The sequence below is a fragment of the Orcinus orca genome, chromosome 1 (genome assembly GCF_937001465.1).
Source record: "Orcinus orca chromosome 1, mOrcOrc1.1, whole genome shotgun sequence".
In the NCBI taxonomy this organism is placed as follows: domain Eukaryota; kingdom Metazoa; phylum Chordata; class Mammalia; order Artiodactyla; family Delphinidae; genus Orcinus; species Orcinus orca.
Genome location: NC_064559.1, coordinates 188,084,077 through 188,107,448, shown reverse-complemented (window position 1 = coordinate 188,107,448; position 23,372 = coordinate 188,084,077). Strand labels below are relative to the sequence as shown.

Sequence of the window (23,372 nt, the reverse complement as noted above, 5' to 3'; positions counted from 1 at the left end):
TCCTAGTCCCAGCTCCCCCATTTACTAGCTTCTTGACTATAGCAGGTTGCTTAGTCCTTGAGCCTTAGTTTCCTTATCTGTGAAATGGGATGATGTGTATACTTTAGTTTCTTGACAAGCAGGATGATGTCTTACTCATCCTTGGACCCACTTTTGCTTATAATATAGTGGATATTTAGTAAATGTTTGAAGGAATTCATAATCTCAACAAGATAAAGGATGTGCAAGCACTTTAATTTATGTGCTTACATTATTGTCATATACTGCTGATTGGAGATAACTTATTTGACAAGTCTAGAGAGGGAATGCAGATGCCCCAAAGATAAAGGAGAGCTTTTATTTTGACATTTTTGGGCTGCAGCTGTCCCCTAATAGTTTGTAAGTTTTAACCTCTTTCCTTTATTGTCAATGGAATTTGTGAAATTAATGGTGAACCTAACACACTTGGGAGAATATTTTTAAGGGAACTATAATAGGCTGTCTGTTTTTCTCATATGGCGATTTAGATGCTAGCTCTTTCCAAGTTGTCAGAATTTTTTTTTCTTTCTTTTACCAGCATACACTCAGATGGGACTCATTCTGTTTAAGTGTTATGTTAGGTTTACTGAAAGATGATGGATTTGATATGCCCTTTGGGCATTTACGGCTTAATGTCAGAGATCCAGACACACACTCCCCCCTTCCATGTGACATGATGAGCAAAGCATTTTTGTTGGTTTCTGTTCTGGAGCGTTTGCTAGAACAGAATTAGATGTGTTTCTACTGTTGTAGATGAGATCTTTCTCTTTTTAATTGAAAAGATAACAGATTGATAATAAAGAAAAAAATGGAGAAATATCTACTGTGTTGTAGAAGACCTGACAGACTCATATTTGAATTGCAGTTCTTTCTTTATCAGCTTTGTGACCATGGACAATTTACTTAACTTCTAGACTATTTCCTCTTGTGAACCTAATGTCACAGGGCTGATGTAAGGTTTAAATGAATGTGTGGATGTTCTGTATCTAGTGAAATATCCAGTACCAAGGAGGGAGCCTCATGTTTTATATGGTGCCTTCTACCATATGCATTTAATCCAACTGTTGGTGGTGTATCTGGGTAACAATGAAGTACCTCCCAAGAATTCAGGCTGTCTTCTGAGAATGAAACTAATGATGAATCCTACACAGAGTGTAGGATTAGCCATAGACAGAAATATACCAGGTAATTGCCTATAAATCTGTGACTGAGGAGTTGGGAGCATTCAAGACTTCAACAAGATAATCTGGGTTTAATTCTAGGGAAAAAGGATTGGAATGAAATTGCACTTTAGTAGGCTGAAGTCTAATTGATTGTATCATTCTACTAGGGAGAGATTATATGAGCAGATATCAATCTCTGGAACATAGTAAAAGAAAGCCTGAGAGCCTGAAGTTGGCAGTGTTTATTTTGCCTTAATAAGGAAAAAATGAATCTGATGGTAGGAACTAGAGAGATGGATTCTTTTATGAGGGGGTCCGTTAAACCTTCATGGACTGGAAACATCTCTCAAAACGTTTGTCTCCCTTTTGTTCTGATTCCGTGTTGAAGCAATTTTTGATCACTAATCTAATTTTTCGGTATTTGATACTGGGGTCAGTGGGTAGTTTACCTAGATAAGGACTTGGAACCTTCCAAGTATAAGAAAAGTGTATCCTCTGTTGTAAATTAATAAATTGGTGAATTGTGTCTATCACCGAACCAATCACTAAATTGACAGTCTGATTAATGTATTTTGGCATGTAAGCATCTGCATGCTGAAGGCTCCTACATTTGTATCTTCAGCTTACACCCCTTGTCTGAGCTACAGACTTACATATCCAACTGCCTACCTGACATTTGCATTCAACACTGTGGGCTAGACCATTTCTCTTGTTTAATTCACCCAATAAACTAAGGAGATAAGCCATTAATGTTTCAACTATAAAAATCCTACACCCCAGCATAACAATTTTTATGTTCCCTTTTCATCTGTGTGCATATGAGACATAATTTTACATAATTTCAATCATAGTGTACATATAATTTTACATTTTGCTTATATATATATATATATATAGGTTTTTATGGTTAAAATTTTTATGGTTAAAACTATTGCATGCTTATAGAAAAATAAGGGAAAAAACTACCAAAGCAAATGATCGTTGTGTGATATTACTACCACACAGAGATAGGCACTGTTAACATTTCAGTGTATTTTTTTTTTTTAATTTTTATTTTTTTTATTTATTTACTTTGGCTGTGTTTGGTCTTCGTTTCTGTGCGAGGGCTTTCTCTAGTTGCGGCAAGCAGGGGCCACTCTTCATCGCGGTGCGCGGGCCTCTCACTGTTGCAGCCTCTCTTGTGGAGCACAGGCTCCAGATGCGCAGGCTCAGTAGTTGTGGCTCATGGGCCTAGCTGCTCCGTGGCATGTGGGATCTTCCCAGACCAGGGCCCGAACCCGTGTCCCCTGCATTGGCAGGTAGATTCTCAACCACTGCGCCGCCAGGGAAGCCCAGTGTATTTCTTTATGGTCACATATGTGCATAAAAATTAACATTGAGATTAAGATTATATTCTATATATACATTTTGCAGCTTTTACACTTAATGAATGTTAAACATTTCTTTGTCTTTTAAAATACTTTTTGTAAACATCTAAAAGCATTATTCTATCATTCAGATGTACCACATAATCTTTTTTTTTTTTTTTTTTTTTTGTGGTACGCGGGCCTCTCACCGTCGCGGCCTCTCCCGCTGCGGAGCACAGGCTCCGGACGCGCAGGCCCAGCGGCCATGGCTCACGGGCCCAGCCGCTCCGCGGCACGTGGAATCCCCCCGGATCGGGGCACGAACCCATGTCCCCTGCATCGGCAGGCGGACTCTCAACCACTGCGCCACCAGGGAAGCCCACCACATAATCTTTTTAAGTTGTTTGTAGTTTTTCATTATTAATGCTTTACAAAAGTGCCATATTTAACTAAGAGAGATGACTGGGCCAGAAAATATCCTGCTTTGGGATCACATGGGAGAAGGACAAATGGTTAACTCACTCTTTCTTTGTGGTACTCCAATAAATAGACCTGTTTGAGAAAAAAAAAAAAGTTCTCTCAACTATATTAGGTTCAACAGTAATTTCTTTCCCAACTTCCATTAGCAGTTCAGGAAAGAAGTGAATTTGAGAATTAGAGGACAGTTGTAGCGGAAAAATGTCAAAATGAAACGTTACCCATTCCTTTAGGGCATCTGAATTTCCTCTCTGGATTTTCCATTTAGGTTACTCTGCTCATTACATGATCATGAAAAAGAAAAAAGCCCAGCTCCATGAATTTTATCCAATTTAGAGATTATGTGATGGTCTAAAATTTTAAACATGGGTTATATAATGTATATAGAATATTTTGGTTCCTGGGGTATTGAACGATAGGCTATCAACCTCCAGAATCAGCTGAAGTAGGTCTGAGAGACCCAATAACCATGATCAGAGAAAGCAGTGGCTTCCCACAGGAGCTCCAAACACAGAGGGTAGATATTTTGAGTTACAGGCATGTGCTGACAACTTTGCGTATGCATGTGTGTGAGAGAGAGACTGAGAATAAAGGTTAGTAATTCTCTCAGGAAACTTCAGGTAAGGCAGGTTTTTTGGACATAAATCTTTGTTTGACTTGTCAAGTTTTTTCTTTAGATTCCTGGTTTATTTTCATTCAAAATAATTGTTTATTATATTCATTTCCCTCAATATAGTTTTCTCTATTATTAAAACATCTGAAAATAAAACATTAACCTGCGATCCATAGCAGTTTAGATTATTTCTTTCTAATTTTTAGAATCTGTGTTAAGCATTTTTATTATTTAAATGAGAAAATGCTAGTTGCCTACAATGTTTGGCACATAGTAGGCACTCAATAAATATTGCAAAAGAGTGAATTATTGATGTATTTTTACATAATCTTTTGAACATTGTTTTTAATGGGCCAAGTAGCTGTACCATAGTTGACTTAACCATTACTCTATTGCTAGATATTAGGTTGTTTCTAATTTTTTTCTGTCTTAAAAATACATTGAATATTTTGATATAGATCACTTTTGTAGGTGCATATAGATTTTTCTGTGTATAAGATTATTTTTTTAGTCTCAGAAGTGATTATGGGTCAAGTTAATTATTAGAACTCTTGGTTGCAAGGGACAAAAATACAGGAGAAACGTTTTGTCTAATTTAGTTGGGGAGTAAATTTAGCTTCCACCAGGGCTGGATCAGGTGCTCAGTTTATGCCTTCAGGGCTTTGGTCGCTTCTTTATGCAGCCTCTTCTTTTGCTTCCCTCTGGCTTACTCTTGCCACCTGGTGGTAAAGATGAGCATTGGTAACTTTCTGTAGTTTATAATCCTGACAAAAGGCTTGAGAAAGTGGATTTGATTTAGCTAGCATCTTGTGTCTGTCCCTGAACCAATCAATTGTTGTGGCCTGGGGAATGAAGTAACTTGATTGACCACGCCTGTGTCATGTGCCCACAGCTGGGGGTCAGATCAGCTCCAACCAAATTATAAGGACTGACCAGATTATTTTAGAATGTAGGGAAGGTGGTTCTCCCAGAAAAGGACCTTGGACAGACAAGGAAAAGGATTTAATTTTATTAAATATTTTTATCACTCTTGATAGCCATTGCTAAATGGTTTCTAAAGATTTATATTAGCCTCAGAAATATTTCTTATTTTACTATACTCATATCAACATTGGATATTATCTTCTAAATATTTTGCTAATTTAATAGATTAAAAATGTCACCTTGTTTATATTTACTTTTTTCACTTATCATAATTATTTTCTGTAACTGTCATTTAAATGGCTGCTTACTCCTTTCTTTTTTGCTTTGGCTGCATTGGGTCTTCGTTGCTGCGCGCAGGCTTTCTCTAGTTGGGACGAGCAGGGGCTACTCTTCGTTGCAGTGCGTGGGCTTCTCATTGCGGTGCTTCTGTTGTTGCGGAGCACGGGCTCTAGGCGCGCGGGCTTCAGTAGTTGTGGCGCACGGGCTTAGTTGCTCTGCGGCACGTGGGAGTTTCCCGCACCAGGGCTCGAACCCATGTCCCCGGCATTGGCAGGTGGATTCTTAACCACTGCGCCACCAGGGAAGTCCCTGTTGACTCTTTTTTGAAAGATTTATCATAATTTACCAAGCTGTTTTCCAATTATTCGTCGTTTAGATTGTTTCGTAATTTTTATTTTTAACCTTGGTAGGTAATAATACTGCAAGTATTTTTTTTTTACATCTTTATTGGAGTATAATTGCTTTACAATGGTGTGTTAGTTTCTGCAAGTATTTTTATATGCCATAGATTTTTGCCTCTACTGAGTTTTTCTTTTGGAAAAATTCCAATGGTGATATTCTTGCATCAAAGGTATAAACATCTCTATGCCCTTTGTTTTCAAAGAATTTTAACAACTTGTATTTTTACCAGTATTATATAAATGTAGTTGTTGTATTACATCTCTACTAACATTAAACACTATTTTAAAGAATATTTGTTAGTTGATTAGGTATAAAAAGTGATCTCAAATTGTTTTTTTAAATAAGTTTATTTATTTATTTTTGGCTGTGTTGGGTCTTCGTTGCTGCACATGGGCTTTCTCTAGTTGCAGCGAGCAGGGGCTACTCTTGTTGTGGAGCCTGGGCTCTAGACGCGCGGGCTTCAGTAGTTGTGACATGCGGGCCTAGTTGCTCCGTGGCATGTGGGATCTTCCCGGACCGGGTATCGAAACCATGTTCGATCCCTGCAGTGGCAGGTGGATTCTTAACCACTGCGCCACCAGGGAAGTCCTCAAATTGTTTTAATTTGCAGTTTTAAATTAATGAAACCTTTTTCAGTGAATCTCCAACTCTTCTCCTTACTGTGTTATTTAGAGTATGAATACCAGACATGCCCTGTGCCTTATTTTATTTCTTCTTCTTGTGCTCAGGTCTGGTCCATCGAACTCATATGTCATCCTGTCGCGTGGATAAGCCCTCTGAGATAGTAGATGTCGGAGACAAAGTGTGGGTGAAGCTTATTGGACGAGAGGTAAAGTTCTGTGCAACTTTAACTCATTAGAAAGGATTAGGAAAAGCTGGGATTTTCTTAGTATTTCATGATGATATTTCATGAGTGTGTATGCATTGTTAACCATGGCTGATAATCTTATTTTTGAATCCTGCCACTATAATCTGACTTGAATTTAAACCTTTGGGCTGTCTGTCATGCAAACTCAGAAGGAATGGTGTGAACTGTATGTAATAAGTGTGGTGCAATAAGTACATGTTTATAAAACTTCCTTCCCTGAAGTTCACCCACATGGTGGGTGTGAAGAAAATACCAAAAAAGTAAAGAACCAAAAAGAGAGAAGAAAACTTAATCTATGAGACTATCTTTTAGTAGAAATCTTCCAGATGGACTTCAATTTGGACCAAAGCAGAAAGGGGCATAGAGTTTACAGTCATTTTTTCCTCATACCTGGCACCATGCAATATGAGGGAAATGAGAAAGCACTGGAGGATCCTGTTAACAGCAACTCACTTGAGGGTCTGCGGGTATGGACAAACCACAGGAGAAATGTGCACATACGCTGATACCTGCTCTTTTACCAGAGAATTGCAGGGGAGACAGGCCTGAAAGAAATATTATTCGACAGTATTTGAGTGCTTATTATGTACTAGGTCTGAGGGATACAAGAATCAGATGTAAATGACTCCAGTGGTTATGGAACTTATATAGATTATAACTGGAGGAGACAAATAAAAAGTAAGCAAGCTAAAATAATTAAAAATATAAGTTATAGTAAGTGCTCTAATAGGTTCAAACAATGTGGAGGTAGATTTAGATAAAGGGGTCAGGAATGGGCTTTCTGCGGGGATGGTATATGAGCTGAGACCCAAAGGAAAAGGAACTAGTCATGTGAAATGTTAGGAAAAGAATATTCCAGGCAAAGAGAATAGCTAATACAAAGACCCCAAAGTGAAGAGGGCCTTCAAATGCTGGAGGAAGCAAAAGAAGACCAATGTGGCTAACAACTGTCTTCACATTTAAAGATGCTCTTAATTGTTTTCATGTTTTGTTTTGTTTTGTTTTTTTGCGGTACGCGGGCCTCTCACTGTTGTGGCCTCTCCCGTTGCGGAGCACAGGCTCCGGATGCGCAGGCTCAGCGTCCATGGCTCACGGGCCCAGCCGCTCCACGGCATGTGGGATCTTCCCGGACCGGGGCACGAACCTGTGTCCCCTGCATCGGCAGGCGGACTCTCAACCACTGCGCCACCAGGGAAGCCCCTGTTTTCATGTTTAAAAAGCTTTTAGACGAAGTCCAAAAGGAGATCTAGTCCACTGGAATGTTCTGAAACCTATTCTGTGCTCATGGATCTCTGAACAGATTATTATGCTGAACTATCTAAAAGAAACAGCTTTCATTTTCTTCCTGGTTACTTCCACAGGCCCCAGATTTCTGAGCAACCATTTTTGTCTTTCCCCCCAGGAGGGTCAAGAATGATAAGAAAACCATTTCCTAAAATGCTTTTGCCATAGGATCTGCCTGTTATGCTTATTAGTACCCGCAATGTTCAGAGCACAGGACCTTGGCCATAAGAGGAACTCAGTGTTTGTTACATGATAAAAACTTCAATTCTTTGATAATTTTAGACCAGCAGTCTAAATGATGTACTTTGAGCTTTTGCTGACTTTGCTTTTGTTTTTTTCAGATGAAAAATGATAGGATAAAAGTATCCCTCTCCATGAAGGTTGTCAACCAAGGGACTGGGAAGGACCTTGACCCCAACAACGTTATCATTGAGTAGGTAAAATGTTTGGAAAGGCTAAAATCCTTCTACTTCTCAAACCACAGAATGCTGTAGTGAATCAGGCCCACTTGGGAACTCTACTGTTTGTAGGCTATGATATTGATGAGTTATGTGACCTTTGTGAGCTTTGGTTTTTAGAGGTATAAAGTGTTAAAGATAACACATTACTGCATAGAGTTCTAAGATGAAATGCTAACATGCACCTCCTAGCATAGAAGTGCACTGTCAATGGTTTCATTTCCTTCCCCTTATTCTTTTTCAGCTTCTGACCTTGAACCAGTTAGCCAACAAGCATTCATCATGAGATATTTGTTATTTGCCTTTCTCCTAGCTCTGGGACTGAAAAAAGGCAGAGACCATGTAGGAGGAATAACTCCAGTGGGGTTTTAGACTCCTGCATATTGGGATGTGCTGTGTTCTGAACACAGCACCTTACTTTCACTGGCTCTTCTGACCTTTCATTTATGAATGGAAAATTTTCTCTGTAGGATACTGGCTGGTGATACAGGGAATTTGCTGTCTCAAAATCTTTCTTGAATACAGGCATACTTTGGAGATACTGTGGGTTCAGTTCTGGACCATCACAATAAAGCAAATATCTTAATAAAGTAAATCGCATGAATTTTTTGGTTTCCCAGTGCATATAAAATAATGTTTACACTATATTGTAGTCTATTAAGTGTGCAATAGCATGATGTCTAAAAAACAGTGTATGTACCTTAATTAAAAAATACTTCATTGCTTAAAAAATGCTCAAACAATGACAGTAGTAACATCAAAGATCTCTGATCAGAGATCACCATAACAAATATAATAATAATAATAATGAAAAAGTGTGAAATATTGCAAAATTACCAAATTTGATACAGAGACATAAAGTGAGCAAATACTGTTGGAAAAATAGTGCCAGTAGACTTGCTCAACTCAGGGTTGCCACAGACCTTCAAATTGTAGAAATCGCAATATCTGTGAAGCTCAATAAAACGAGGGTATACCTGTATATGCCAGTGGTTTCTAACCAGGGGTTCCTAGGTCGCTAATATCCCTTGAAGGAGTCTTGGGGGTTTATGAACTGTTTCAAGTATTTCAGAAAGCCAACTAAAAAATCATATATTTATCCTCAGGTTAACCATGACATTATTTCACTGCTTCTCATGATAAAATATCACATTCTTTATCTCATGCTAATTGGGTGCTCTTAATGGCCATCATGTTATTTTTTTTTTTAAATAAGAAAAAAATAAGAAATGTTGTTTGAGTGGGATCTTGGCGGCACAATGTTTGGAAACCCTTAGGTTTATAGTTCTGAGCAAAATCATTTTGGATATGAAGGAAATTTACCTAAAAGGAAGGGAAATGATACTTATTGAATACATACTATGTGCCAGGCATTATGCCAGGTGGTTTGTGTACATCAGTGCATCTAATTCTCATAACAACCTGCAAAGTGGGTGTTATCTCCATTTTACTTTATTTTCTTAGTTTTAGCTTGATACTTGGTGATAATTTGCCTGTGGTTATATAACACTTTCCATTTACATCAGAAATCTTTTATAACTCTGAGCTCAGAAATGTCATTTAAGTCTAGCATTTACTGATTGCATTGTAATAAATTACTTCTGCACCAAAGAATCCTGTCTATACAGACTCATTAAAAGCAGGGAAATTTCCCAAAGCCACCCTTATAAGGATAAAATAAAAAACAAGTAAGATAAAAGAGCTACTTCTCTTTCTCACAACAAGGGAGGGGAAGGGAAAGGACCCCCTGGTTTTATGATGAATATGTCTTTATGTATGGACTACTTCTAGTAATGACTAAGTGACCGAACAGTAACTTTTGTTGTAAACTATTTCTAGACTGCATCTAGGAAAGAAGCATGGCATAGTGGAATGATGACAGGTTTTAGAGTTAGACTTGAATCGGAAAGAGTCCTAGTTCTGCCACAAGCTAGTATACCACCCTGAGCAGATTAGCTAGCCTCTTTGAACCTCAGCTTCTTCAAAATGGAGGTAATGACACCTACATCTTAGAAATGATGGTATGATTTAAATAAAATCTTGTTTATAAAGAGCCTAATTGTCTAATCTATAGTAGAAACTTAACACATAGTGGTTACTTGTAGTTATTGTTTTAAAATGTTTCTTTGTTTTTCCTCTAATATCTGAGATTATCATACCCTTTCTTTTGAAAGGATATATAAAACCCATGAGGCAGAGGCCACATCTTATCTCCCATAGTGCCTAATGTATAGTAGTCGTTAAGTTAGTGCATCCATTTACTCATTATTCAACATATATTTACTGGGCTCATATTCTATGTGAGGTATAATGGCAATACCAAGGTTTCTGCCTAAGGACCTTACTGCCTAGTGTAATGTGATAATTATGCAAATAACTTTAATTTTAAGACAACATGTAATAAATGTTAAAAGAATGTTTTAAAGGAAGGATTCTAGGAATTAGCTTGAAGAGGAAGAGTTGATATTAGGCCCTGATGGTCAGAGAAGACATAGCAATTGAGCTAGGTCTTGAAGAATGGATAAGATTTTGTCAGGCAGCAGGGGAAAGAATAGTATTCCAGGCAGAAGAAATAGTCTTGAGGAAAGGAATGAGGCAGGAAAGCACATGGCAATTCAGGAGTCTTGTTTAAGGAAAGAAGTTTGAATGTTTGAATCTGCAGTGTATTGGAATTCATTATAATGAGGGTTTGATTAAGCTGCAACTCATAGTCACTTGAAACTCAGTTCTACAAATAAGGACATCCGAAAACAATAGAGTTTTCGTGACTGTTCAAGTTATGTCCCCAAGATCCTGCCTTGGTGGGATTTTCTGTTTGTTTGTTTGTTTAATTTTATTTTATTGTGGTGAGAACATTTAACATGAGATCTACCCTCTTAAGAAATATTTAAGTGTATAATAGTATTGTTGACTATACATACAATGTTGTACATTAGATCTCCAGAACTCACTCATCTTCCTTAACTAAAACTTTATGCCTGTTAAGTAACTCACTCACATTTACTTCTCCAGTCTCCTCGCCTTGGTTTTTGTTATTCAAGCTTCACCCTTTGAACTGACCCTCTCGCATGACCCATACCAGACAGTAGACCTCCTATCATTTGACTAAGATTCTTCTAAGGCAAAAGCTAGGGATTTGAACAGACATTTTCAGAACTTAAACCATATGCTTTTCTGGTCTGTCCCAACTGGGAAGCCACTAGTCACATAGGCTATTTAAATGTAAAGTAATTAAAAGTAAATACATTTGGGGGCTTCCCTGGTGGCGCAGTGGTTAAGAATCTGCCTGCCAATGACAATGACAGTGGCAGACAAAATAAATAAAATAAATAAATTTATTTTTTAAAAAAAGTAAATAAAATTTGGTATCCAATTCCTCAATCACTAACCACATTTGAAGTGCTCATTAGCCATAGACATAAACTCAGACATAAATAGTCAGCAGTACAGACATAAATTTATAGAACTGTCCATCTTCGCATTCTTTTGGACAACAGTATGCTAGATGGTGTGCTTTCTGCTCAGATATAGAGAAGAACATGTCATAGACTTTACTATTCAAGTCCTGGTTGTGGTACAGAGGATGAGGCAAAATGTAAACAAATCAGTAAAATAAAGTGAGTATTTAACTCTGCTTGTGGTAGAGTTTATAGAAGATACGATATTTGAGCTGAACTTTAAAGAATGAATGGGACAGAATATGGAGTATCTTCACCCTCTCTGTTTTTTCTCTTGAGCCCACATATCCCATGAAACTGTTGGCTGAAATTTGTGAAGTGAGTAGCTCTGTTTTGCTTTGATATTGTTATCCTGCATTTCTCTGGGTAATGTGGCTCTTTTGGCAGAATATTTCTGTTTTTGCTGGACTCTACAGAGACCTGGTTGGAAAATCTTAGGTGAAGTCAGAGGTCAAAGTTAAAGATGTTCAGGTAAAGAAAAATATTTTGGATGAAGAACAAAGAAATTTCAACAAGCTTTTTTTTTTAAATTTTAAAAATATAATTAATTTATTTTTGGCTGTGTTGGGTCTTCGTTGCTGCGCATGGGCTTTCTCTAGTTGCGGCGAGCGGGGGCTACTCTTCGTTGCGGTGCGCGGGCTTCTCATTGTCATGGCTTCTCTTGTTGCGGAGCACGGGCTCTAGGCATGTGGGCTTCAGTAGTTGTGGCTCATGGGCTCTAGAGCACAGGCTCAATAGTTGTGGCGCTCGGGCTCAGCTGCTCTGCGGCATGTGAGATCTTCCCAGACCAGGGATCGAACCCATGTCCCCGGCATTGACAGGGAGATTCTTAACCACTGTGCCACCAGGGAAGCCCCAACAAGCATTTATTGATGCTGTTGCTTGCCAAGCCTTGGGCTGAGGTGCCAGGGAAACAAACACAAGTAAGATATTTTTTAAACAGGCCCACGATCTAGAGTAGAAACAACTCTGTGGTGTGATATGTGCTAGGATTGACATGTGTATAGGATACAGTTAGAGTTTGAAAGAAAGAATAATCAGGAGTGATACTCTTCAATTAAGCATTTTCTAAGAGTACTCTTTGCAGGTACTGTGTGTTATAGTAAAGATAAGAAATAAGAGCTATGACAACTAGGGTACTTTGGCTCTTCTTGTAGGAGTGTAATTGGTAAACACACTGTCTGGCAGTGTCTACTAAGGCAGATGCCCTACAACCGAGTAGTTCCCCTCCTACGTGGAACTAGGCATTTCCCAAAGGAATGCATATACATATATATGTTCACCAAAAGACGTGTGCTAGAAAGTTCACAGAAGCACTTTCATAATGGAAATTACTCAAGTACCCATCAACAGCAAAATACTTTGCAGCAATGAGAATAGTTGATTCACAACTACACGCAACAGTTGGTTAGATCTCACAAAGTAGCGAAAGGAGCCAGACACAGAAGGGCCCATTCTCTGATTCTGTTGATATAATTTACAAAAATAGGTAAAACTAATCTATGCTGTTAGAAACTAGAGTAGTAGCTACCCTTGGGGGAAGCACCGTGACTAGAGGGGCTTCGGAGGTGCTGGTGATATTCTGCATCTTTATCTGAGTACTGGTTACTGAGATATTTCAAATTGTAAAAATCAGTGAAGCTGTATACTTGTGAACACTTTTCTGTATATATTTTATACTTTGGTCAAATGTTTAGAATTTTTAGAAAGTGTTATGCGAATGTGAACAGAGATTAATTCTGGCTGAGGGGCTCAGGGAAGATAACTGGTTAGAAGGAGGTGCAGTAACTGAGCTGAGCCTTGAAATGTTTGGGTGTAGTTAGGTGGTGAAGTGGGAGTAAAGAGGGGAAGCAGAGCATTTCAGAAAGAGGGAGCTGCCTGAGCAGAAACAATGAACCATCTGGGGAAGGTAAAATAGTCTGGTTTGCCTTGAGCATATTGTACAAGATGAGGCTGGGAAAGTAAGTTAGAGACAGACTGTGAAAGGCCTGGAATACCAAGGAGCTTGGACTTGATTTTCTAAGAAGTTTTTGAAGGTCTTTTAAACCCAGGAGTGACCTTGTAAGGATTGCAGGGGGCTTAGCAAGGTGAGTAATTATATATTCATCCCCTGTGCATCAGTGAGATGGAATCTAGTCTCATTCATAATTATTAATTCAGAGCCTTGTCCTGAATGAAAAAAATTGTCATTTCATGTCATTTCTTTCACTGCCTGTTTCCTTATGCCCAGTGCTTTTCCTTTCTCCCTTCTACCTGACAGAACAAAACAAAAAAACAACATGGAGTATTAACTTGTAGTATCTCTGGCCATCTCTTAAAAGGGCCAACAGTCAGTATCATTTCATTACAGGCAAGAAGAGAGGCGGAGGCGGTCCTTCCAGGATTACACTGGGCAGAAGATCACCCTCGAGGCTGTCCTGAACACTACCTGCAAGAAGTGTGGCTGTAAAGGTAAGGCGAAGTCTCTATCATTTTAGTTTTTCTCTCTTGTGGATGGACCCTTTATGGGATGCAGGAGGCCCCCTGGTGTGGGTTAGCTCACTGTGGTTTTTAGCCAAATGCTGGCCTCACCTGCTCATCTGCTGTTCCTACTAGACTCACATCAGAGTTCATGGCTTGTTGCTTTTTCTGTTTCCTTTTCTGAATGCTGGCCCTGCCAGATACTACACCACCACCACTACTCCCCTCTCTCTACGGGTGATGCCCTGCCTGGGCAAGGTCCCCATGTACTATGCCAGGAGGGGTAAGAGTGTTGGATTATGATTAACACTCTAAATTTTTATCTCGAAGGATGATTATTGTTCTGCTGCAAAAATTAAGTGACTTGGAAATATATTCCTCTAAGGATCCAAGTCAAGCTCTTTCTTGCTTATTACCTTTATCTCTATAACTTCAGAGTTCTGAATACAGTATCTTTTTAGTAATAAAGAATACAGGCTAGTCACTTCCTTTTAGCTTTGTTTCTTCAAGTTTCCTCCAGTCCTACTCAAATATTAAAGAGCTCTTTCAGCCTGACTTCCCTTGTTGGAGCTATAATGAGAGGTATTGCCAGCTTCTCGTTTTCAGTGACCTCAGTTTGTCACCCCTTCTCCCTAGCCTTTCGCCTACCCAGCTCTCTTGATTTTTCTACAATGAGTGGTAGCAGATTTGTGCCCTGGTTGAGGTCGTGGGGTTTAAGCCCCAATTTATCATTAATGTAGAGGGAGGAAGGGAAAAATAAAATAGAAAGAATACTTCCTCATGAGTATTGTGGGACCATTTCCAGCATAGATATTTGGAAAACTCTATGCTGTATTCTCCTTCCAGGCACCATCCCGCTTCTGGACTCCGAGTTGCAAAGTAGTTTACACATAGCTTTTTGATGACTTCATCAAATTCTTTATGCCCCTGAGAGAGGGTCTACAAAGAGCTCAGACAAAACCAGCTGTGTAGCATCTGTTAAAGGGCCGCTTAATAGCAGTGTAGGCTCAGGGAGGGTGGGGTTCTCTTACCTTCAACTTGTGTCCACCAGGTGTTACATGAGGCAGAGAAGAATAATGAGAGATGGAATTTGGCCCAGGCAGGCCAAAGGTGGTTGGTTTTGATGCAGCAGAAAGAGCACAGGGCAGGGAGGTATGAGACCTGGGGTAAGTTTTAGCTCTGCTGCTGTCTGTGTGACCTTGAGGTACTTCTCTACTCTGGGCCTTCATGTCGTCTGCAAATGCAGTGTTGGATTTGATGATCTCTCAGGCCCTTGCCAGACCTGACAGTCTGTGAATGTTGAGTGCCCCTAGGTGACTGCTGTCTTTCTGTGTGTTAGCTTGAATCTGAGTGCTGCCTTCCTGCTTGCTGCCTAAGAGCTGTCTTCCTTTGGGGCTTGGCCTGCCACTCGGCTCCCTCTGCTAAGTATTCCGCTCTCTGGAGCAGCCTTTCATTGTCAGGAATAAGTTCCAAATAGACCTTTAAAAATTCCTGAGCCCAGTTGCTAATGGAGGGCAGCACAAGCCTGTGTCCTCACGTCCTTTGCCATTTCCAAAGCGGTGCCAGGGTTTCCCACAGCTCTAGGACCAGATGCTTGTCTGGCTCTGGTTAAGTGAGCAATGCCATCTTGAGGTGATAGAAAATCTGCTCTGAAGGCAACAGCTGCTCTGAATGAACTCATTAGTACCTCCTGAACGAGCCAACCCTTCAGGAACTTCTAGGGAAGATCCACCTGCTAAGGTAAGAGACTGCCTCTTCCCTCCCTACCTTTTCTACTTCTCTTCTGCAGGCCACTTTGCAAAGGATTGTTTCATGCAGCCAGGTGGGACCAAGTACTCTCTGATACCTGATGAGGAAGAGGAGAAGGAAGAGGCAAAGGCAGCAGAGTTTGAAAAGCCTGACCCCACGAGAAATTCTTCTAGAAAAAGAAAGAAGGTGAGTGCTGTCTTTATTTTATTTATCATATTGAGTTTTAAAATAAAAATATACTTTCTGCAGATATTTTAGAAATACTGAAAAACATAAAGAACATTAGGATCTCTTGTAATCTTTCCACCCAGTGAGACTCTTATAGTAGTTTTGGTATATTCTAATATTTTTTCTAGGTAAATATATACATACATATAATATAAACATATATATAATTTTCTAGGGAAGTGTATATATAATTTTCGTATATGTATGTGTTTACATATAAACACACAAGCATGGTCATACTAGGTATAGTTTATATCCTACTTTTTTCATTATATTTATCAAAAGCAGGGCTTCCCTGGTAGTGCAGTGGTTAAGAATCCACCTGCCAATGCAGGGGACACGGGTTCGAGCCCTGGCCTGGGAAGATCCCACATGCCGCAGAGCAACTAAGCCCGTGCGCCACAACTACTGAGCCCGCGTGCTGCAACTACTGAAGCCTGTGCACCTAGAGCCTGTGCTCCGCAACAAGAGAAGCCACTGCAATGAGAAGCCCGCGCACCACAATGAAGAGTAGCCCCCACTCGCCGCAACTGGAGAAAACCTGCGTGCAGCAACGAAGACCCAACGCAGCCAAAAGAATAAAATAAATAAAATATATAAATTTATATTTATCAAAAGCATTTTCTAGTATCCTTAAGTGTTCTTCAAAAACTTGATATAAGAGCACCATATGATATTCTACTCTATGGCTATATGATGGTTTATTTAATAATTTTTCTATTGTGGGATATTTTTGATTACTTCCAACCTAAATCTTTGGCCATATCTCTTATTGCTTTCTTCGGATAAATTCCTAAGTAAGATTACTGAGTTAGGGCTTTAAGACTCTTGATACATGTTATCAAATTGTCTTTCCAGAAAGTACTTATTTTACACCCAGCAGAGGATAAGAGTGCCTGTCTCACTGAGTTGTATCTTCCATCTACTACTTCTAGCAAAACAATTCATAAAACAGACATTAGGGCTTCCCTGGTGGCGCAGTGGTTGAGAGTCCGCCTGCCGATGCAGGGGACATGGGTTCGTGCCTCGGTCCGGGAAGATCCCACATGCCGCGGAGCGGCTGGGCCCGTGAGCCATGGCCACTGAGCCTGCGCTCCGCAACGGGAGAGGCCACAACAGTGAGAGGCCCACGTACTGCAAAGAAAAAAAACAAAACAGACATTCTTGTGGTGCAGGAAAAAAACAGTGCATTTGTAGCATACAACATAGAGAGGAAATGAAAAAAAACTATATTATAGTTCGGTCAGAAATAGTTGTTCTCATGTAGTATAGTGTTTTTCTTTTTTTTTTTTTGGCCACACACCACAGCATGTGGGACCTTAGTTCCCCGACCAGGGATTGAACCTGCGCACCCTGCATTGGAAGGCAGAGTCTTAACCACTGGACTGCTGGGGAAGTCCCTAGTATAGTGGTTTTCTAATTGTGGCTGGTTATTAACTTCTGGGTTTTTTTTTTGGTTTTGTTTTGTTTTTTCAAAGCTTTGGCAAACTTTTATTGAGTGGTCATTTTATTCCAGGCATTGCAAACCTAGGAATATAAAAACTGTGATAAGGTTCTTGCCCTCAGTGGGCATTATCTACAAATTCAGCATTTTCTTCATTTTTTAGATGAGGAGGAAGGTCCATTGTACCATTATTAAGAATTGCCCCAAGTATATGGATAATAATATATCGATCTGTATATTCTTTCCCTGGGTGATCACATCCCTCCTAAGACTTCAGCTGCCCTGACCACTTTCACATCACTAAGTAATAGCCCACTGGTACTTCAGACTTTGGCTTGGAGTCAATCAGACGTAGGTTGAGGCCCTTCTGTGCTACTTACCAGCTATATAACTTTGGGCTCAAAGTAGGATCATTGTGCTCCTTGAACAACCAAAACCCTTGTTTGTACCTTGTAATACTAGTTTTAATGACAGCAGTAACCTCTCAGTCTCCCAAGAAAGAAACAATATGTAATTAATTTTCTTCTCCTTACTATCCCATGCCTAGTCAGTCACCAAGTCCTGTCCATGGTACCTTATAATATCCCAATTCTGTTCCTTCCTCCCACTCCCACTACTACTGTGCATTTCACCTGCTTCCCTCTCTCACTTATATTCAGACTATTGAATTAGCCTAGGGAGATTTTAAAACTACATATTTGCCTTCTACCTCTTGAGTACCAAGTTCACATCTGGGCATCTGATTTTTTTGAAAAAGCACCTTCTTTATCTCATTGCTCAATTCTCTTCATTAATGTTTTTTTGCCCTCTGCTTTAATTCTGAATGTGGACTGCTTGAGGCTGTGTCTGTTTTTATTATTCCCTTCTCATCTCTAACTACCTTCTCCCTAAGTGATCTCATCCTGTCCAGTGGTTTTGAATACCATTTATATGCTAATAATCCCCCAATTAAGTATATGTATCGTTTTTTAAATCCAAGTCTGTAATTCTCCAAGTCTGTAATTCTATCTCTAACTTTTTCTCTGGAACTTCAGATTTAGATATTCAACTGCCTATTTGACATCTCCATCTGATTGTCGAGTTGACATCAAGCTTAGCACACTCCAAAACTCTTCAATGTTCCTCCTACCCAAGGCTGCTCCCTTCATATTCCTCCCTATCTCAATGAATGGGTCACCAGTTGCTGAAACCAAAATCTGCAGCCTTTGGGTATAGTGTTGTTATTGTTCTAATTGTAGTAAAAGATATGTAACATAAATTTTACTGTCTTAATCTTTTTTTTTTTTTTTTTGGTGGGAGGCTGTGCTGCACAGCTTGTGGATTTTAGTTCACCAACCAGGGATTGAACTCACCCCCTCGGCAGTGAGAGTGTGGAGTCCTAACCACTGGACCACCAGGGAATTACCCCATCTTAACCGTTTTTAAGTGTACAGTTCTTTGGCATTAAGTAAATTCATATTATTGTGCAATCATCACCACCATCCATCTCTAATACTCTTTTTTTTTTTTTTTGGCTGCGTTGGGTCTTCATTGTGGTGTGCGGGCTTCTCATTGCGGTGGCTTCTCTTGTTGGGGAGCACAAGCTCTAGGCGCGTGGGCTTCAGTAGTTGTGGCTCACGGGCTTAGTTGCTCCGCAGCATGTGGGATCTTTCCAGACCAGGGATCGAACCCGTGTCTCCTGCATTGGCAGGCGGATTCTTAACTACTGTGTCACCAGGGAAGTCCCTCTAGTACCCTTTTCATTTTGTAAAACTGAAACTCTATACCCATTAAACAATAACTCCTCATTCTCCTTTTCTCCCAGCACCTGATAACCACCATTCTACTTTCTGTATGATTTAGACTACTCTAAGTATCTTATAAAGTGGAATTATATAGTATTTGTTTTTTTGTGACTGGCTTACTTGAGTTAGCATAATGTCCTCAAGGTTCATCCATGTTATAGCATGTGTCAGAATTTCCTTCCTTTTTAAGACTGAAAATATTCCATTGTATGCATATTCCATATTTTGCTTATTCATTCATTCGTTGTTGATGCTAGGATTGTTTCCACCTTTTGGCTTTTGTGAATAATGCTGCTGTGAACATAGTTGTACAAATATTTCTTTGAGATCTTGCTTTCAATTTTGGGGGGTATATACCCAGAAGTGGAGTCGCTGGATCATATGGTAATTTTTTTTTAATTTATTCATTTATTTTATTTATTTTTTGGGTGTGTTGGGTCTTCATTGCTGTGCACGGGCCTTCTCTAGTTGCGGCAGGTGGGGGCTACTCTTCGTTGTAGTGTGCGGGCTTCTCATGGCAATGGCTTCTCTTGTTGCAGAGCACGGGCTCTAGGTGTATGGGCTCAGTAGTTGTGGCTCGCGGGCTCTAGAGTGCAGGCTCAGTAGTTGTGGCGCACGGGCTTAGTTGCTCCGTGGCATGTGGGATCTTCCCAGACCAGGGCTCAAACCCGTGTCCCCTGCATTGGCAGGCAGATTCTTTAACCACTGAGCCACAGGGAAGTCCCATATGGTAATTCTGTTTTAATTTTTTTTGTGGAACCACCCATATGGTAGTCCCATATGGTAATTCTGTTTTAATTTTTTTTGTGGAACCACCATACTGTTTTTCACGGCAACTGCACCATTTCACATTCCTACCAACAGTGCCCAAGGGTTCCAATACAGCATAGTGTTTTATTACTGTCAATTAGGTAAAAGTGGATGATGTTGTTGTTCAGTTGTTCATTTCTTCTGTCTCTTCTCATTTTTTCTTTTTTTTTTAAATTTATTTTTAATTCCCAGGGAAGGATTGTTAACGTATCCAATCAGAACATGTCTCTTCCTGTTTAAGATCCTTCAGTGATTTCCCATTGTACTTTAAAAAAAATCCAGACTGCCTCCTGTGAAAACAAACTGTCTAACCCTAGTCCTCTTCAAGTACTGCCTTTAGCAGGCAGTAAATTATATCTAGCTAAAACATTGTTGTGTCTTTTTTTTTTTTAATTTATTTATTTGGTTGCACCGGGTCTTAGTTGCGGCAGGTGGGCTCCTTAGTTGTGGCATGCGAACTCTTAGTTGCGGCATGCATGTGGGATCTAGTTCCCCGACGAGGGATCAAACCTGGGCCCCCTGCATTGGGAGGGTGGAGTGTTAACTGCTGCACCACCAGGGAAGTCCCTGTTGTGTCTTTTTTATGTATCTATTTTTACAGTTATCTTCTGCTTAAGACAGGGGCTGCAAGTTTTCTATTTACAGTGCTGTTATAAAGTTTCCCTTTTAAGTAGGACTTTTTAAAGCAAAAATTCAGATATTAAGAAAAAATTTAAGTAAAAAAATAGCAGTTTATAAACACACGGAATAAAAATTGTGGCACTATTATATGAATGAATGGCACTTGGAAGACACTGATTTAGAGCAGTGGGGATATTATTTTAATTTGGTACTGTTCTCTTGTGAACCAAAGAAATAGAAATTAACAAAGGCCCCTACTTCAAGTACTGCCCTCCAGAAGCCTTCTGCAAACCTTCAACATTGCCATGTTTAGCCTAACTCCCTCACAGAGGCAACTGTCCCCAACCCTGCAAGCAGTATTGCTTTCTTTTTTTTTATTTTTTATTTTTTTGCGGTACGGGGGCCTCTCACTGTTGTGGCCTCTCCCGTTGCGGAGCACAGGCTCTGGACACGCAGGCTCAGCGGCCATGGCTCACGGGCCCAGCCGCTCCGTGGCATGTGGGATCTTCCCGGACCGGGGCACGAACCCATGTCCCCTGCATCGGCAGGCGGACTCTCAACCACTGTGCCACCAGGGAAGCCCCAGTATTGCTTTTTAAAAAAATTTTTTTTTAATTGAAGAATGGTTGATATACAATATTATATACATTAAAGGTGTGCAATATAGTAATTTACAATTTTTAAGGTTGTATTCCATTTATAGTTATTATAAAATATTGGCTCTCTTCCTCGTGTTGTACAGCAGGGGTCCCCAACTGTCCTCCCCACCTGCCCCTCGGGGCCACACAGCAGGAAGTGAGGGAGGGAAGCTTCATCTGCCGCTCCCCATCACTCACATTACCAACTGAACCATCCCCCCACCCTCCATGGAAAAATTGCCTTCCACAAAACCGTTCCCTGGTGCCAAAAAGGTTAGGGGACCGCTGTGGTACGGTGTATCATTGTAGCTTATTTTATGCATAATAGTTTGAGTATTGCTTATTTTTGAACACAGGGTTTGGCTTTACATATCTTTATTCTTGATGCTAGCCTTCTTCATAGAGGTCTGAGGACTTGATTTAAAGAGGGAAATGGGAAGCTTCCACCATATTACCTCATTATTTAAATATAAAACAAAAGAAGGGCAACCCATAATCTTACTACTTTACCAGAATCTATATTATTGTGGCACATATTTTCTTCTAGCTGTTTTCAAATGCATGTTTTACCTAGATGTAATTAAAATGTATGTATAATTTTGTTTCCTGTTTTTTACTTTGTCATGTCATCGTTCCATTTTTGCCACATAGTCTTTTTTTGAAATAAATTTATTTATTTATTTATTATTTTTGGCTGTGTTGGGTCTTCATTGCTGCACACAGGCTTTCTCTAGTTGCGGCAAGCGGGGGCTACTCTTCGTTGTGGTGCGCAGGCTTCTCATTGCGGTGGCTTCTCTTGTTGTGGAGCATGAGCTCTAGGCGTGCGGGCTTCAGTAGTTGTGGCGCAGGCTCTAGAGTGCAGGCTCGGTAGTTGTGGCGCACGGGCTTAGTTGCTCTACGGCATATGGGATCTTCCGGGACCAGGGCTCGAACCCATGTCCGCTGCACTGGCAGGAGGATTCTCGACCACTGTGCCACCAGGAAAGCCCACCACATAGTCTTAAAATGTTCATTTGCAGTGACTATGCATATTACATTAGGTGGATGCTGAGGAATTGCTTTTCTGAGGGCAGTGGAGGATGTACTTAAGAACCTGGGCTGTGGAGACAGACTGCCCGGCTTCTAATCTCAGTTGGGTCACCTCCTCACTGTGGAACTTAGGCTAATTACTAAACTTCTCTGAATCTGTTTCCTTTATAAAATGGGAACAATAAGCATCTACTTCATAAGGTTGTTAGGATGCGGAGATGCACATAAAACTCTGAGCACAGTGCCTGCATACAGCAAAGCCCAGTGCGTGTCAGCTGCTGGTAGCTGTTGCTTAAAAACAGAGGCTTTATCATCACTGTGCAAGAGGTGCATAGTGCACCTCTTGCACTGTTGGTGGGAATGTAAATTGATACAGCCACTATGGAGAACAGTATGGAGGTTCCTTAAAAAACTAAAAATAGAACTACCATACGACCCAGCAATCCCACTGCTGGGCATATACCCTGAGAAAACCATAAGTCATAAAGAGTCATGTACCACAATGTTCATTGCAGCTCTATTTACAATAGCCAGGACATGGAAGCAACTAAGTGTCCATCGACAGATTAATGGATAAAGAAGATGTGGCACGTATATACAATGGAATATTACTCAGCCATAAAAAGAAACGAAATTGAGTTATTTGTAGTGAGGTAGATGGACTGAGAGACTGTCATACAGAGTGAAGTAAGTCAGAAAGAGAAAAGCAAATACCATATGCTAATACATATATATGGAATCTAAAAAAAAAAAAAAAGCTTCTGAAGAACCTAGGGGCAGGACAGGAATAAAGACACGGACATAGAGAATGGACTTGAGGACACGGGGAGGGGGAAGGGTAAACTGTTGAAGTGAGAGAGTGGCATGGACATATATACACTATGAAATATAAAATAGATAGCTAGTGGGAAGCAGCTGCATAGCACAGGGAGATCAGCTCAGTGCTTTGTGCCCATCTAGAGGGGTGGGATCGGGAAGATGGGAGGGAGATGCAAGAGGGAGGAGATATGGGGATATATGTATATGTATAGCTGATTCACTTCGTTATAAAGCAGAAACGAACACACCATTGTAAAGCAATTATACTCCAATAAAGATGTTAAAAAAAAAGAAAGAGGCTTTGTGGTCAGAGACTGGGTTTAAGTACAGACACTGGGTTCAAAAAGTTCTTTATATATTCTAGATATCAATCTCTTATCAGATATATGACTTGCAAATATTTTCTCCCATTCTTTGGATTGCCTTTTCACTCTGTTGGTAGTGTTCTATTTTTATTTTTCAGATTTACATTAAAAAAATTGTGGTGAACAAACACATAA

General features: G+C 40.0%; 1 protein-coding gene across 5 annotated transcripts in view; it reads left to right on the top strand.

Moving 5' to 3' along the window:
• Positions 1-23,372, top strand: part of ZCCHC17 (zinc finger CCHC-type containing 17) — a 55,505-nt gene that overhangs the window by 21,584 nt on the left and 10,549 nt on the right. For 4 of the 5 annotated variants that reach the window (XM_004266553.4, XM_049714069.1, XM_049713935.1 and 1 more), the window contains 4 exons: positions 5,951-6,051; positions 7,716-7,807; positions 13,641-13,741; positions 15,540-15,685. In XM_004266553.4, coding sequence (XP_004266601.1) covers positions 5,951-6,051; positions 7,716-7,807; positions 13,641-13,741; positions 15,540-15,685 — 440 coding nt within the window. Of the gene's footprint in view, positions 1-5,950; positions 6,052-7,715; positions 7,808-13,640; positions 13,742-15,539; positions 15,686-16,015; positions 16,306-23,372 lie in introns of those variants that run through there. The other variant, XM_049713949.1, reaches the window with a different exon arrangement.